Source organism: Leptonychotes weddellii, chromosome 3 (assembly GCF_054177405.1).
Source record: "Leptonychotes weddellii isolate Sample4059 chromosome 3, ASM5417740v2, whole genome shotgun sequence".
NCBI classification, from domain to species: domain Eukaryota; kingdom Metazoa; phylum Chordata; class Mammalia; order Carnivora; family Phocidae; genus Leptonychotes; species Leptonychotes weddellii.
Genome location: NC_138371.1, coordinates 67,980,152 through 67,995,080, shown reverse-complemented (window position 1 = coordinate 67,995,080; position 14,929 = coordinate 67,980,152). Strand labels below are relative to the sequence as shown.

At 39.8% G+C, this 14,929-nt stretch overlaps 1 protein-coding gene across 1 annotated transcript in view; it reads left to right on the top strand.

The window, feature by feature from the left end:
- The first annotated feature begins 701 nt into the window (after positions 1–701).
- GPD2 (glycerol-3-phosphate dehydrogenase 2) overlaps positions 702–14,929 on the top strand; it is a 101,245-nt gene continuing 87,017 nt past the window's right edge. The window contains exon 1 of the mRNA XM_081814420.1: positions 702–832. Coding sequence (XP_081670546.1) covers positions 731–832 — 102 coding nt within the window. The 5' untranslated portion in view covers positions 702–730. The remainder of the gene's footprint in view (positions 833–14,929) is intronic.

Below are 14,929 nucleotides of genomic sequence, written 5' to 3'. Positions count from 1 at the left end.
CTAAAACAAACAAAAAGAGTGCTTATATGGAGAGTTTCCCCTTGAAATTGTGGTACCATGCAACCCTGGCTAAAAGAAAACTTTTTTTTTTTTTTTTTTTTAAGTTCCGTTAATGAAAGGAATTATAGCAGTCCCTAAGAATATCTTCTGTCGCTTTGTGAAAGGATCAAGGCATGGTTTCCTTTGACTTTTAGTCTGTCAGGTGTGGCCGCTTAAGGACAGGAATGCACAAGTTGGCTCTGGTGAGAGCTTCATTGGGAGGGGAAAGTTGTGCCACCATCTGAATTAAGCCCGCGCCAGAGAACCTGAAGTGCACGTGAGGCTCACTGTCCCCGCTGGTGACAGGCTTCCACCGGTCTCCTTGTGGAGGCGATTAGCAGTTGAACACATTTGCAAGTATAGCGTGCAGTTTTGTGAGTCACACAATACCATTTCTTTTCCTGGCACCCTTGACTTTATACTGTGTAAATATCTTCAGTTGTCTCATAACCTGCTTTCCTTTCTTTAATTCCTGTTGGAAGGTGACTTTTATGTGGTCAGTTCCCTTGTCTCCATTTTTTCGTGTGTTGCTTTTGGCCCGTGATAACTTCCTTATTTTATGTTTTGTTTTCTAGCTTAACATCGTTTCAGAATCTTGCACGGTCCCTTTTTACTATGGGGATTGTTATCTGATAAAAATCCCAATTCACTTCTTTCTGTTCCCTTTTTGTTCTTCTTTGTAGGCTAAGAAATGGCATTTCAAAAGGCAGTAAAAGGGACTATTCTTGTTGGAGGTGGCGCGCTTGCAAGTGTCCTCGGCCTCTCTCAATTTGCTCATTACAGAAGGAAGCAAGTAAGTAATTATGCATGTATTGATTATACTCTGAAACTTGTATCCGTTAAAGAACTGCGCATGGGGCGTGTGTTTGTTAACGGTTTGTTTAGAAAGTACTGTCTCGACTTGATCTGACAGACACTAATTTGGAATACTACCTTAAATGATCCTTGACAACTGTGTGTATCATTTTTTTAAAAGTAAACTTCTTTATCAGAGAGCGTTATATTATTTAGCTTCGATTTTGGCTCTCTGGTTTTAAAAGAGTGCCTCATTTCCAAAGGCCACGGTTTTGTTCATTTAGACTTTCCTTGTCCAGTTCATCCAAATGTCTGGATACCTTCTGTGTTCCTGCCAAAAGTTTGTCTTATTAGAAGGCAGGCAGGCGGGCATCTGAGACAGGAAATGGAAAAGGGTCTATACAAAAGGCCCAACGTTGAATCTTGGCTTTATTTCTTAAAGGTTTACTTACTTATGTAGCATTACTTTATACTGGGTCACATATTTAATGGGAGAAGGCCATGAAATGAGATTGCTCTGAAGATTCCAAATAATTTAAAGTGCTCAGTTTATTTTCATTTTATTTTTTTTTCCCCTTTGTACTACAACTACGCCAAATAGATGCCAGGAAATGATTTTGGGGACTGGTTTTGTTCTTTTTTCGGCTTGAAATGCTGGCAGCCGCCTCAGTAGTTAGGATTACTAGTCTCCTGTTCTCCCTTCCCCACGTCTCTAGGGCATCTTATGATACCAGCTTGGTGGTGTAGTCCTAACTCCAAGATGGAGATAAAGGAATTTGGGAAGCTGTTTGCAGCTGGACTATCTATTAACTACTCATTTTGTACATTTTTGTGAGAGCCTTTATGCCATGGCTTGTCTTGCACTTGGTTTTTGCTTTGTGCTCTGAGGCAGTAGAACCAGCCACGTTGCTTGGAATCCCAGGTCCTGAGTGAGAATTACTACTTTATTTCTTTCTTTATTTAAAGATTTTATTTATTTATTTGACACACAGAGAGAGACAGCGAGAGAGGGAACACAAGCAGGGGGAGCGGGAGAGGGAGAAGCAAAGCAGGCTCCCCCGGAGCAGGGAGCCCGACGTGGGGCTCGATCCCAGGACCCTGGGACCATGACCTGAGCCGAAGGCAGACGCTTAACGACTGAGCCACCCAGGTGCCCCGAGAAATATTACTTTAAAAACACATATTGGGAAGAATTAATTTGCTGGCTTATAGTTAAAAAAAAGGGGAGGGGGCTCATTTTTAGTGCTTCTTCCTAAAGACAGAGGGGATTGAATAGGTTGTGTTAGTCTTTTTCATTCTTACCTGTGAGCATGTTGCGCTTATGGTTTCCCGAGGTGGATATCTTGCAGGTCTTCATTGACTGACTTGCTCTGAAGCGCAGCCTCACTCATGGGTCATGCTGGATGCACTATTCCTTTAAAAATATTGCCTTGGTTGCTTCAAAGTCAGGGTGAAAAGATGCTGCTCCTGCTGAGGCTATTTCAGAAGCGCAGTTCGGTTTGGGACATGGACCTTCATGGATTAGGTTACTTCTGCCATCTTTCCCAGGGCAGGGCTGTCCGAAATGACACTGACAAATGCTGGTTCCAAAGGTCACAATATCTAATATGATGAGTTGTTGCTAAATTTGTACATGGTTTATGTCTGTTAACCACAGCAAGCATGTTCTACTTCAGAGTTTATAAGTTAACTTTGTACTTAGGTTATACTGTTTCATTTATTTGTTTGATTTTTCTTTAATCTCACAGAATAAACAGTTGATACTGTAATCAATCACATTAGGGGTGAATTTTAGTCAGTAAAATCAAGGCAAAACAAGGATCTACTGATTTCTGGGTCATTTTGCCCAGACCTGCCACATCCTGACCACCCTAATAGCCAAATGAAATGGATACCAGCAGTTTCAAGTCATTTATAATTTTAATCTGACAAGTTCTTTTGAGAAAAATCACCATGGGCATATTCAATCAATGAGTTTGCATAAGACATTCATCCAAGCGTGTGCATTCTTTTGTGGTGATTCCTGTCCCTTAAAGCCACTTCCTTGAGCATTTTTTGGGTAGCAGGTTGGGATGTAGCCATAGGGATTAGCAAAAAAGAGAGAAGGGAGGTGAGGGGAGAGAGGAGATGACTCATTTGAGTCATTGACATAAAATGACCCGAAGCCTCAGCTGTCCTCTCTCAGAAAATATCTGCCAATCAGAGCCATTCTGGGGGACTTCTCAATGGTCAAGAAAAATCTGCCCCTTGATACCCATTATTTGGCTACGTTTTGTAGAAGCTGTGTCCTTAAATGTGACTAGGCATGCTCCATTTTTTTGCAGAGCAATGCTTAACGTATTGGCTTGTGTTTTTATTTTTTTTCCCCAGTTTTCTAAGATGATTCTAACCGATAAACTGTCCTCCTTTGAGAATAAGTTGGTTTCGAAAGTCCAAGATACTGACGTATTAGAAAGCCATCTGTCGAGTTCAAGTTCAGGCACATTTTGCTGGCATTCCTGCCCTTGCAGCTCTGTCTCCCCTGGCTCCTAGCTTGTGCTCATTTGATATTCTGAGCACAAAGCTTCCTTCCTAAAGTACAGGCAGGGATTGTATTCTAAATACGAACGGCTTGATTCTAAAAGTTGGTCAACTGTTGAAGCTCATCTGACAGAAAAGATAGTGCTACGTGTAAGTGTTTAGGTGCCAGGTCAACTCACACAAAACCTTTTAAATCAATTCTACAGTTTTAAAACAGCTTGTATTTGCAAGGGGGATAATGAAGGAATGCTATTATATATCCATTTTTTTGATTAAACAGAAAAAACTATGAAATCAAAAAAGATACTGTTCACTTACCGTTTGTTTACCCAGTTGCTTGAATAAAAGCTATTGTAGGTGAGGAGATAGAGACAGTTGTGGAGACCCTAGCATTTCTGGAGACAGGTTGGGGGTTAGAGGTAATAACATGATTGTTTGGTCTCACGTCATAGTGTGGCTTTCCCTCATACAAGTATACTATTAAAATTTATATTTTGTTTTTCAGTGATCAGTAGTGTCCATTGTTGACCCAAGGAAAGCATAGATATTTTTTTTCTTTTAAGATAAATTGATCAGAGTTAGAAGGGATGGCCTAAGGAGATATTATTATTATTATTATTATTATTATTATTTTCTTTTGGAGCTGGAGCAACCTAAATTTTCCTATTACAATGAGGAAGCTGATGAAGAGATGAATATTGGCTGACTTTTTTTTGACTGTGTCCACCTGGAGGACAGGAGGTTTGTGACCACAAATAACATCATTTTCCAGGCTCCCTTCAGTGATGCATGTAGGTTTTTTTTGAGTGGTCTTGGAGAGGCTTCCTATTCATTTCATGTTCCTCCTTTTATTTCCTCACCCACAAGTAGGTGATTTAAGTGTCCACAAAGTCTTCTTGATTTTCCTCTCCCCGGACCAGCTATATGCCAAGGGCCAGGAGGCTGAGTAGAAGCTAGAATCACAGTGGGTATATACCACTGTCTTAAATCCCACCAGGAATGTGGCAAACAAACACCTCTGGAGTGGTGTGCAGATTTTTGAGAGCAGGTTATTGATCATTCACTATTTAGTATAAGTCAGTTTAATAATAATTTTAATTGGAAGGGACTTGGAGGATATCTGGTCTTCCTCTCCGGACAGGATACTCTTCTAGTGATTCCCTCATTTCTACTGAAAGAGAAGTGTCACTTCATGGGAGAGTCTCCTTTTCTAATTTCAAGTTGATGAGAGAACAGAGTGGATGGAGAGGGGAGTTTAAATTAGGAGAAAGAGTCTTGGGTACTTTCAGAGCCAGTAAACCTTAGTGAGGAGCAGAATTGGAGAGTGTTAAAGCCAGGGCTGCATGAGAGTTCCTCAGGTAGGTGGGAAGAATGTGGGTGGCTGGGGAGAATGGGGACAAAAACAGGGTGGGCGTGCAAAGATTTGACTGAGGGTTGCCCCAGGCTTTTGTCTTTCATCATAGACCAAAGGCATTTTTTGAAACTTTTTTTTTTTTTAAACTCAATGTTTATCTCATACCTTCTAGGTCTAACTGGAAACACTGGTGTGATAGTGTGGGCTTCTTTTTAACCCCAGGGGTGTGGTTGATGTAACAAAGATCTATTTAGGTCTGAGGGTGGGCCCTCTCATGTAACACATGCTCGGTTTGTTCCTTCCATTACCCACTCTGAACGTGTAGTGGGGCTTTGTGAGCCAAATCTGAGGTGAGGCCTGAAAACCACTGAGAGCTTTCTCAAAGCCCGGATATGAAAATTTTCTTTTTTTTTTATGTACCTTACGAAGGCAGGGAATGAGCTTCAGGGTATGGAAAGCAAGGTCTCTTTTCAGTTTGAGGAGTGATTGTATTGGAATCAGGGAATTCAGGATTCAGTAAGAATCTGTGATCACAGTACTTGACACAAAGCAGGTCTTTAGTGTCTAGGACTCTCCCTTCCCCTGATATAGGATGTGAACATTTGAAATAGACCTAGTCTTGTTAGGCATAATAAGAATGCCATAGCACCAGATTTCTTTACATAGCGGAGCTTTTGGTTGGCATAATGTGGCTTGTATTAACTGCCGGACAGAGAAACTGGTAGAGGATAGAGAAACATGAAGTTCAGATGAATATCTATGGAAATAAAAATCATAAGCAAATGCTGGTGAAGAATGTGGAGCCACAGGTACCCTCATTTATTGCTGGTGAGAACACAAAATGGTACAGCTACTCTGGAACACAGTGGGGCAGTTTCTTATAAAACTAAACATATTCTTACCATATGATCCAGCAATCACTCTCATTGGTGCCTCCCCAAAAGACTTGAAAACTATGTTCACACAAAAATCTGCACAGGCATATTTATAACAGCTTTATGCATAATTGCTAAAACTTGGAAGCAACCAAGATGTCTTTCAGTAGGTGAACGGATAAATAAACTGTGGTGCATCCAGACAATGGACTATTATTCAGTGCTAAAAAGAAATGAGCCATCATGCCATGAAGGGACATGGAAAGAAAAAAATGATAGTGGAATAACTCCACTATGGGTTCTCCAAAACTACTGGAGACAGAAAAAGGATCAGTGGTTACCTGGGGTGTGTGGGGGGTGAATAGGCAGAACATAGAGGATTTTAGGGCAATGAAACCACTCTGTATGATATTATAATAATGTATCTGCATTATTATGCATTTGTCCAACCCCATGAAATGTACAACAGCAAGAGTGAACTCTCAAGTAAACTATTGACATTATAATGTGTCAGTGTAGGTTCATTCTTTTTTTTTTTTTTTTGTAGGTTCATTCTTGGTAAAAAATATGCCATTCTGGTGAATGATGTTGACAAAGGACATGTATGTGTGAGGGCAGGAGGGATATGGAAAACCCCTGGATCTTTCTCTCAATTTTGTTATAAACCTAAAACTGCTGGGGAAAAAAAAGCCTTTAAAATGTACAAATACACAGATAGAACTTGCATAGCACTTAGGACATGACGCCAATTAAGAAGTTTTAAATTCTAAAAATTCCACGCCCACATGACTTTTCAGTAGTATCTTTGATTGGATGTAACTATTTAATTTTTGAACATGCTTAATATCTTTAGGAATTTAACCTCAGTTACAAATATTCTTCTGGTTCCTAAGCTAAAGGGTATCTGTGAGGTTAAAATCATGTAAGTCTTCCTGAGCACTGATGTAGCTGAAATTATTACACGACACGTCTGCTTTATGTTTACCAGATTGCTTTTAACTTGGTGAGTCAATTCCAGCCATCAGACTTGTTTGTTCTAAGTAAATAATCTTCCATCTCCAGAAGCATTTTTCATAGGTCCATAAACAGCCTTTTTCTTAAAAAAAATATTATGAAGTTCTGGAATTGCTACTGTTCTTAAACAGTCTTCGTTTTTGTTGATGCTGGTGTTTAGGTGGGGTACTATCATGTTAGATACTGTATGAAGAATGCATATTCAGGAGGAGAGAAGCGACTAGTGGTTAAGTAACAGGCTTCTTGGTCCCACCTGCCTGCTTGAAGAGCTATTGATGTCAACATTATGTCAGATATAAAGGTAGAAATGTCTCTGCACTATGGTTTAGTGGGGCTTGTGTTTGGTGATCTGTCCTGTTGGAGCTTTATATGTATGGATTTAATTTTCTGTAAATGATGGGTCCTTATCCACCAGGGGAGGATTCTGAACTGTGTATGGACTGTATGCAGGGTAGGGGAGTTGTGAATCTTGGGTTGTAATGCTAAACATATCCCATAGTTCTGTATTAATTTGAGCATGCTAATTGGTGTAATAAACAACCCCCAGAGCTCACTGGGTTATGACCATAAAGGTTTATTTCTTGCTCACAATACAGTTCAGTGAGGATAGGTGGGGGACCTGTTTCTTGCAATCACTGAGGGATCTCTGTCTCTTTATTCCAGTGGCTCTGCCATATTACAGGGCTTTTTGACCCACCGGATCATTTCCAGCCAACTCTCAGGGAGGGTGGGAAATGCAACCCAGCATTGTTCTCTGGAGGAAGAGAAAAAGTTTTAAGCATCCAGCCATTACATCTGCGTCCTGACTTTAGTTTCTAATCCAGTTGACAAAGGAGCTGCATTTCTTTTGGTGAGAGTTTTATTGTTAGAGTTTATGCCAAAAACTATACCATTCACTTGCCTGTCTTATGTAGAACCCTGCGCATAGATTCCTGGAAGAACTGTTTTTCTCCTAGAAACACAACTAAATATGTTGGGGCTGTGTCTGATATCTAAAGCTTGATGAGGATTCTGAATACACTATATTTTCCATAAGGCCAGTTTGAACTATTCTTAACTACTCTATATGGTTAACTGTTTCTTCAGAGGCATGCTTCATCAAAGCACTAAAATTATGCCGACAGAGCTGGAAATGTTCTTTGAAGAGCATCCTATCATCTTCCTTATAATTTTGGTTTTTATTTAACACTTAGCTCCCAAAGTGGGGCCATGGCAATATCTTTGAGTTATAACTCACATCAGGCCTTCGAGGAGTTTGTGATGCTATTTTATTGCTGGCATACAAAATCAGCGAGGTTAACTGTACTGCTAGAGGTCACACAGTGAGTCAACGACTGAGCTATGATTAGCGTTGACAGCTGGTGAGCTTCTAGGCTGTTGCTAACTGAGCAACATTGACATTCATTCTCATTTGACTTTGCATTTCATTTTCAACTATTTATTCATTTTGAGGCCTCTTTAAGAAACTTTTTAGGGATATTGTGGGACTGAGCAAACTTTCTATAAATGCTTTGGGGAGAGTCCTTTAGCTCCCTTCCCTTCTCCTCATTTTTCAGCTTAATAGTTAAATTACGTTTATGTTCGGAAGGCTTCCTGTAGGTAGAGTTTTGGCAAATTAAGAAGAAAATAGATGTGTTAAGTTAGGCAATGTTAATTTTACTTACTTCCTTTATTTTGTAATTTGTGGTTTTTCAACAAAGAACTTCTGAGATCTAATTATATGCTTGTGAGTACGAATAGAAACGTTATAAAAAAGTATGTATTTGAAGAAATAATTCTCAGAGAAATGGAAAGTGTGCATCATAAATTTGACCCAGAACTATTTTGAACGTCAAGTTAAAATGTAGCCGAGGGCCATCTGGATTGTCAAGCTGGGAAATGATCATTTGGCTCATGGGGTCAGCATTTTATTTACCTGCAAGGGATGGTAAAAGGGTGAACCCCCTGTATCCACTTCCAGATGTATGTGTTGGGGAAGTTTTTAAGGAAGAGTGGTATATCATGGAACTTGACTGCCCAGGGTGGCTGGCCACAGGCTGGCCACCGTCCCGAACACTTCTGAGTTCACTGATGGTCATCAACAGCTCACTGCACTGCTGGTGTCAGAGAGGCTGATGGATTGAGGGGCCAGGTAACCTACATGTAGAGGCAAAGAGAGCCTAGCACAGCTGAGGTCATGGGATGTGGAGTCAAACCTGGGATCAAATTGTGATTCTCTCAGTTACTTGCATAAGGAATAACTGAACTCACTTTCCTCAGTGGTCAAAGAATGCCTCCATTCTGTGGTAATGATGAGACCGATAGGAGCTAGCTAGTTCATTAGAGTGTGGGGACCAGTAGCAGCCCAGCAGGCCCCAGTGCCGTTTCTTCCCTCTCTGGCCTCCCTGAGCTCAGGCTTCCTCTCCAGATCCTCTAGTTCTCGGCAGGCTATTGCAATTGAAGAGCAATATCAAGTTGAGACACCTCCAAATATATCGTTTCTGAAATATTTATTTGAAAACCAATAAAACATATCCCCCAAACCTCAGATCATGTAGTCAATTATGATGTGAGCTTATCTGAGGTAGATTCAGACAGAGCCAAAGGGTTTTCCCTCCTTTTGAGCTATAAAAAAGGTTTACAATTTAATAGTTTGGATATATCATGATTGCTAGTAAGAGAGCTTCTCTGTGATTTCTCAAATGAATCGCAGCCACATAAAGGCTGGATAGCACCTTCAAGGTGAACTGGGGCACTGATCTCAGTCACCCCAGAAGGAGGGACTTGTTTTCTCTTCTCTGGTCCCCAATGGAGATGATAGTCTACCCATTAGCAACTGTTCCTACAGAGTCATTGTAAGTCCCTCACGAAGGATGTTCACAGTGAGAAATGTTGCTTACTGTCATGTAAGTACAAGATAAAACATCATTGTTTAGAATCACAAAGTGATTCAGGAGGTGAGGGCCATTAAAACATGTTAAGATTCACTGTAAAGAGATGCAGGTTGCGTCTTCTTTCTAGGAAAATACAAATACTGTTGGTCTTTTTCAGTGACAACAAAACGCAAAGCAATTTCCCTGAAATCTAACAGTTCTATTAGCAATATGTGATTGAATCACATAATATGGGAGAGAGTGAGAGTGATAGTTGCAGTACAAAGTGATTTGCATGAAACCCTACTTTATACTCCAATTATTAATGTACATGATTACAGGACAACCTGGTTATTAATTGTCTGTGGTCTTTAAATATGCACTTCTTTCAGAAATAGGCACTAATTATTAGATCTTGTTTTCGGTCTCACCTGAAGTTGCAAATGTCTAGGATTTTTTTTTTTTTTTTTAATTTGCAAGTCTAATGGTGCACAGACATAGTAAAACTGATCTGATTCTGAACCCTGTTCTGTTCTCTGGGATATAAACTCTCAAAGATTATGAACTTGGCTTTCAGTTTCCTGTAGGTATTCACAGGTACTAGTCTCTTGACAAAAACTACGTGTTTACTATCAGAATTCTGGAGGAATTTTATCTTTTTAAAAAGTCGATGAACATTTGCTTACAAGTTTAAAAAAATGCCTACTTCCCCAAAGACCATCATAATTTAATATCAGAAATAACAACATCAACATCTTGTGGCTTTAATGGCCGAATCATAGTTTTGGGCTTGTCTTGTCTCTAGGCCAGAGTCAGCAAACTTCTCTCCCTGCAGGGGCTACACTGGGTGAGATAAAAGCCTGAAACCATTGAGTGAGAGCCCTGGACTAAAAAGACCTCACAATCCCTGCCCGAGGGCAGCAGCAGCTGTGTACTTGCCACAGATTCATCTCAGAAATCATCGTTCTACGAAATATAGCAACTTTTAAGTATTGGAATATGTAACTCATGTTTTTAAGAAAGTAGTGTGCTGCGCAAAGAAATACATTAGGATGACTTCTGGTTTTAGCACATGCTGTTCCTACTTCCTTTCCTGTCTTGTTACCTATCTAATGCCTCTTAGTCTTTCTTGACTTGATGTAGCTATAATTTCCAGGAAATCTGGATGAGCCGTGCCTCCTGTGGCTCTTGTAGCCTCTTCTGTATCTTAAATCTTCCTGTTAAGCAATATTATGATTGTCCGATTATCTTTTTGTTTTGTCCTCCAATCTACAGACTTCCCGAGGACCTCTAATACATATCGATTGGATGAGTAAGTGATTGTGGGTCAGGTGTCTTGTCAGGACACACGAGTTTTGGTCTCTCAGATGATTTAGGGCATGTTGCCATTCCAAGGTTTCTCCCAGAATCTCTGGGTCAGTCTTTTAATGGGGCTTATCTCCCAGATTCCTGTGTAATCAAACTGCCTGCAAAAGAGCTGGTCTGAGAAGATTTGGAGCACAAATAGCTCTGTTCTTAAAGCACATTGTTACTTACCACCACTGTTTTATTCTAGCTGCTTTTCTCTTCTTTATTTGCCATCAGCCAACATATTCTAGGGAAGGTAGAGTGCAGATGTGTTTTTGAGACTCAAAGCCATATGAAGCCATATGAGTCTCTCTCTTGTCATAATTATAAGTAGGGCCTTAGGCTGTGTTTACTGCCTCTAAAATAAACTTGGTGCTTAGCTTCTCAGTTGCAACACTTCCCCAGCTTTTATGGGAAAAAATATAAACAAAAATAAAATGTTGTTTTAAATGTAGTGTCAGAAATTAAATAAATTACCCTCAATAGTGCTGTATCTTTAAAAAAATTTTTTTTGGAAGAACTTTTCAGGAAAGCATCCTCCACAACAAAACCATACTAAAAAACCAAAAACTTTCTGCGTTTGGTAACTGGTGATCTCTCATCCTATTCTAACTGATAAGTCTGTCTCCTTATTTTTTCCTCACATTATATATTGTCCGTGTGGTGTAGCAATATAAAACTTAGTCTGTGGGCAGGCTGTGCAGGTGCAGGTCTCAGCTCTTCCGTGTACGAGCTGCATTAATCATGGGCCATTACTTAGCTTTCGTTTGTCTCAGTTACTTCTGTAAAATGGAGAACAATAGTACTCAATTCATGGGGTTATTGTGAGGATTAAATGAGTAGAAAAAAGTAAAATGTTTATAGTAGTACCTGACACATAAATACTATATACATACTTGCTTTTTTTTTAAATTGAAGAATAATTGACATATAGCATTGTATTAGTTTCAGGTGTACAACGTAGTGATTCAGTATTTATATACATTACCAAATGGTCACCCCAGTAAGTCTAATTACCATCCATCACCATACAAAGTTGTTACAATATTATTGATTATATTCCCTGTGCTGTACATTGCATCCCTGTGTCTTATTTATTTCATAACTGGAAGATCAAACCTCTTAACCCCTTCATCCCTTTTTGCCCATCTCTCCCAAACCCGTACCCTCTGGCAACCATCAGTTCATTTTCTGTATCTTGGAGTCTTTTTCCATTTTGTTTGTTCGTTTGTTTTGTTTTTTTAATTCATATAGTATTTGTCTTTGACTTATTTCACTTAGCATGGTATCCTCAAGGTCCATCTATTTTGTCACAAATGGTAAGATTTCTTCTTTCTCTATGGCTGAGTAGATATATATATATAATATATAGCTACATTTTATATATATATATATATATATATATAATGGAATAGCTCACACACACACAAACACGTACACACCCCACATCTTTGTTATCCATTCAACTAATGTTTTCATTTTCTTCAGATGAATACCCAGAAGTGGAAATGCTGGATCATATGATATCTCTATTTTTTAATTATTTGAAGAACCTCCTTACTGTTTTCCAATTTATATTCCCACCAGCAGTGTATGAGGGCTCCCTTTTATCCACATCCTTGCCAACACTTGTTATTTCGTGTATTTAAAAAAAAAAATTATGTATTTATGTATTTATTTATTTATTTTGGAGGGGGCGCAGCTCAAAGGGAGAGGGAGAGAGAGAATTTTAAGCAGGCTCCACACCCAGTGTGGAACCTGACTCAGGGCTCGATCTCACAACCCTGAGATCATGACCTGAGCCAAAATCAGGAGTCAGATACTTAACTGACAGAGCCACCCAGGTGCACTAACACCTTTATTTGTTTTTTTAAAGAAAGCTCCATGCCGGCGCTGGAGCCAGGTGTGAGGCTTGAACTCACAACCCTGCGATCAAGACCTGATCTGAAATCAGTAGTCAGACGCTTAACCAATTGAGCTACACAGGTGCCCCCTATTTTTTGATACTAGCCATTCTGACAAGTATCACATGATATCTCATTGTGGTTTTGATTTGCATTCCCCAGACGGTTAGTAATGTTGCGCATCTTTTCATGTGCCTGTTGGCTATCAACACATGTCTGCTTACTTTTTTTAAAGTCAAGTTTATTGAGGTATAATTTACATTATGCAGTATAATTCATCCTGTATAATATAGTTCTTTTAGTTTCGGCAAGCACATACAGTCATATAACCACCACCACAGTGAAGATAGAGAACATTTCTATCCTCCTCAAAATTTCTCTCATGCTCTTTGTAGTCAGTGTTTCCCTCCCCCTGTCCTCAGACCCTGACAGTCACTGATCTGTTTTCTGATCCTATACTTCTGCTTTTACAGAAGATCATGTAAATGGAATCATGTCATACAGAGACTTCTGAGTCTTTCATTTAGCCCAGGGATTGGCAAACTTTTCTGTAAAGGCCCAGGTAAGAGTCAATGTTTTAGGTTTGCAGGCCATACCATCTCTGCTGCAACTTCTCCACTTTGCTGTTACAGTCATGGACTATCCACGAATGATTGGGTGTGGCTATGTGCCAATAAAATTTGGTTTATTTAAACAGACAGCAGCCAGATTTGGGTGGAAAACCATAATTCGCTGACCCCTAACTTAGCAGAATGCATTTGAGATCCATTAAAGTTGTCAGGTCTATCAGTGATTTATTCTTTTTATTGCCAATTATTGTTCCATTGCATAAATACAGCACAGTTTGTTTAGTCATTCACCAGTGATAAATAAAGCCACTGTAAACATTTGCTACAGGTTTTTGTGTGAACACAGCTTTTGATTTCTCTTGAGTAATTACCTAGGAGAGGATTGCTGGGTTGAATGGTATGTGTTTACTTTTATAAGAAACTCAAGTTTTGGGGCACCTAGGTGGCTCAGTCGTTAGGCGTCTGCCTTCGGCTCAGGTCATGATTCCAGGGTCCTGGGATCGAGCCCCACATCGGGCTCCCTGCTCTGTGAGAGGCCTGCTTCTCCCTCTCCCCCTGCTTGTGTTCCCTCTCTCGCTGTCTCTCTCTCTGTCAAATAAATAAATAAAATCTTAAAAAAAAAAAAAGAAACTCAAGTTTTCCAAAATGGCTATATCATTTTGCATTTCTGCCAGCAGTATAAGAGAGTTCCAATTGTGTTGTATTTTCACCTGCACTTGGTATTGTCCACTTTTTTTTTTTTTTTTGGTTAAGTTCAGTCTACTGTAAAAGACTGTGAAGAATCTTAGAAACTAAGGTAAAGATGCTTACCTGTAACCTAACTTAAACTGGAAGCTCTTGAAGGCTTTTACACATGGAAATGACATTATTTGGGTTTTAAAATGATGACCCCACCTGCAGTATGGAGACCGACGTGGAGGTAGACATGGTGAATATGTAAAGACCTGTGACTTGAAAAGTGGCAATGAAGATGAAGTGACTGGGCCTGGGACATTTTTAGGAGGCGGAACTGATAGTACTCAGTGATTGATCAGATATGGGACTTAGGAGAGTGGCCTAAGCAACTAGATGCAAAATGGTGCCTTCCCTGATGAACATTGGTAGGGAAAAAGTTTCAATTTTGAGATATATGTGAGACATCCAAGGGGAGGTACCAAATAGGTAGTGTGATGTCTGGGTTCTGGGATAGGGGAGCAAAATTGGAAGTCAGTGTGGTGTAAAGTTATATGACCATATGGAGGTAGAAGAAATTCTCTAGAGTGTCTCTACAGAGAGACCTCCAGAGGAAACTAGGAGAGAGTGCTTAAGAGAGGGTGGGGAGAGAGAGAGAGCTCAGCTCAGACCGTTGTCTCTCAGATGCCAACGTGAGTGAACAGAAAGTTGTGTGCTGAGGTGACAGCTAAGATGACGGATAAAACGTGCTGACTGGATTTCGCAGCAAAGTGGACACGAGTCAGTTTTGGTGGTGGTGGTGGTGATGGTGTGTATATGAAAATGAAGATTAGAATGAATTGAGGAGTTGGTTGAGTGAGTAGGAGGTGAGGCAGTAGAAAAAGCAAGGGTATACAGGACTTTCCAGAATTTTTAGGATGGTAAAAACATATGTAAGAGGCATTTTTTTTTTTTTTTATTCTTAAGGTGAGTTGAGATAGAGTGTACT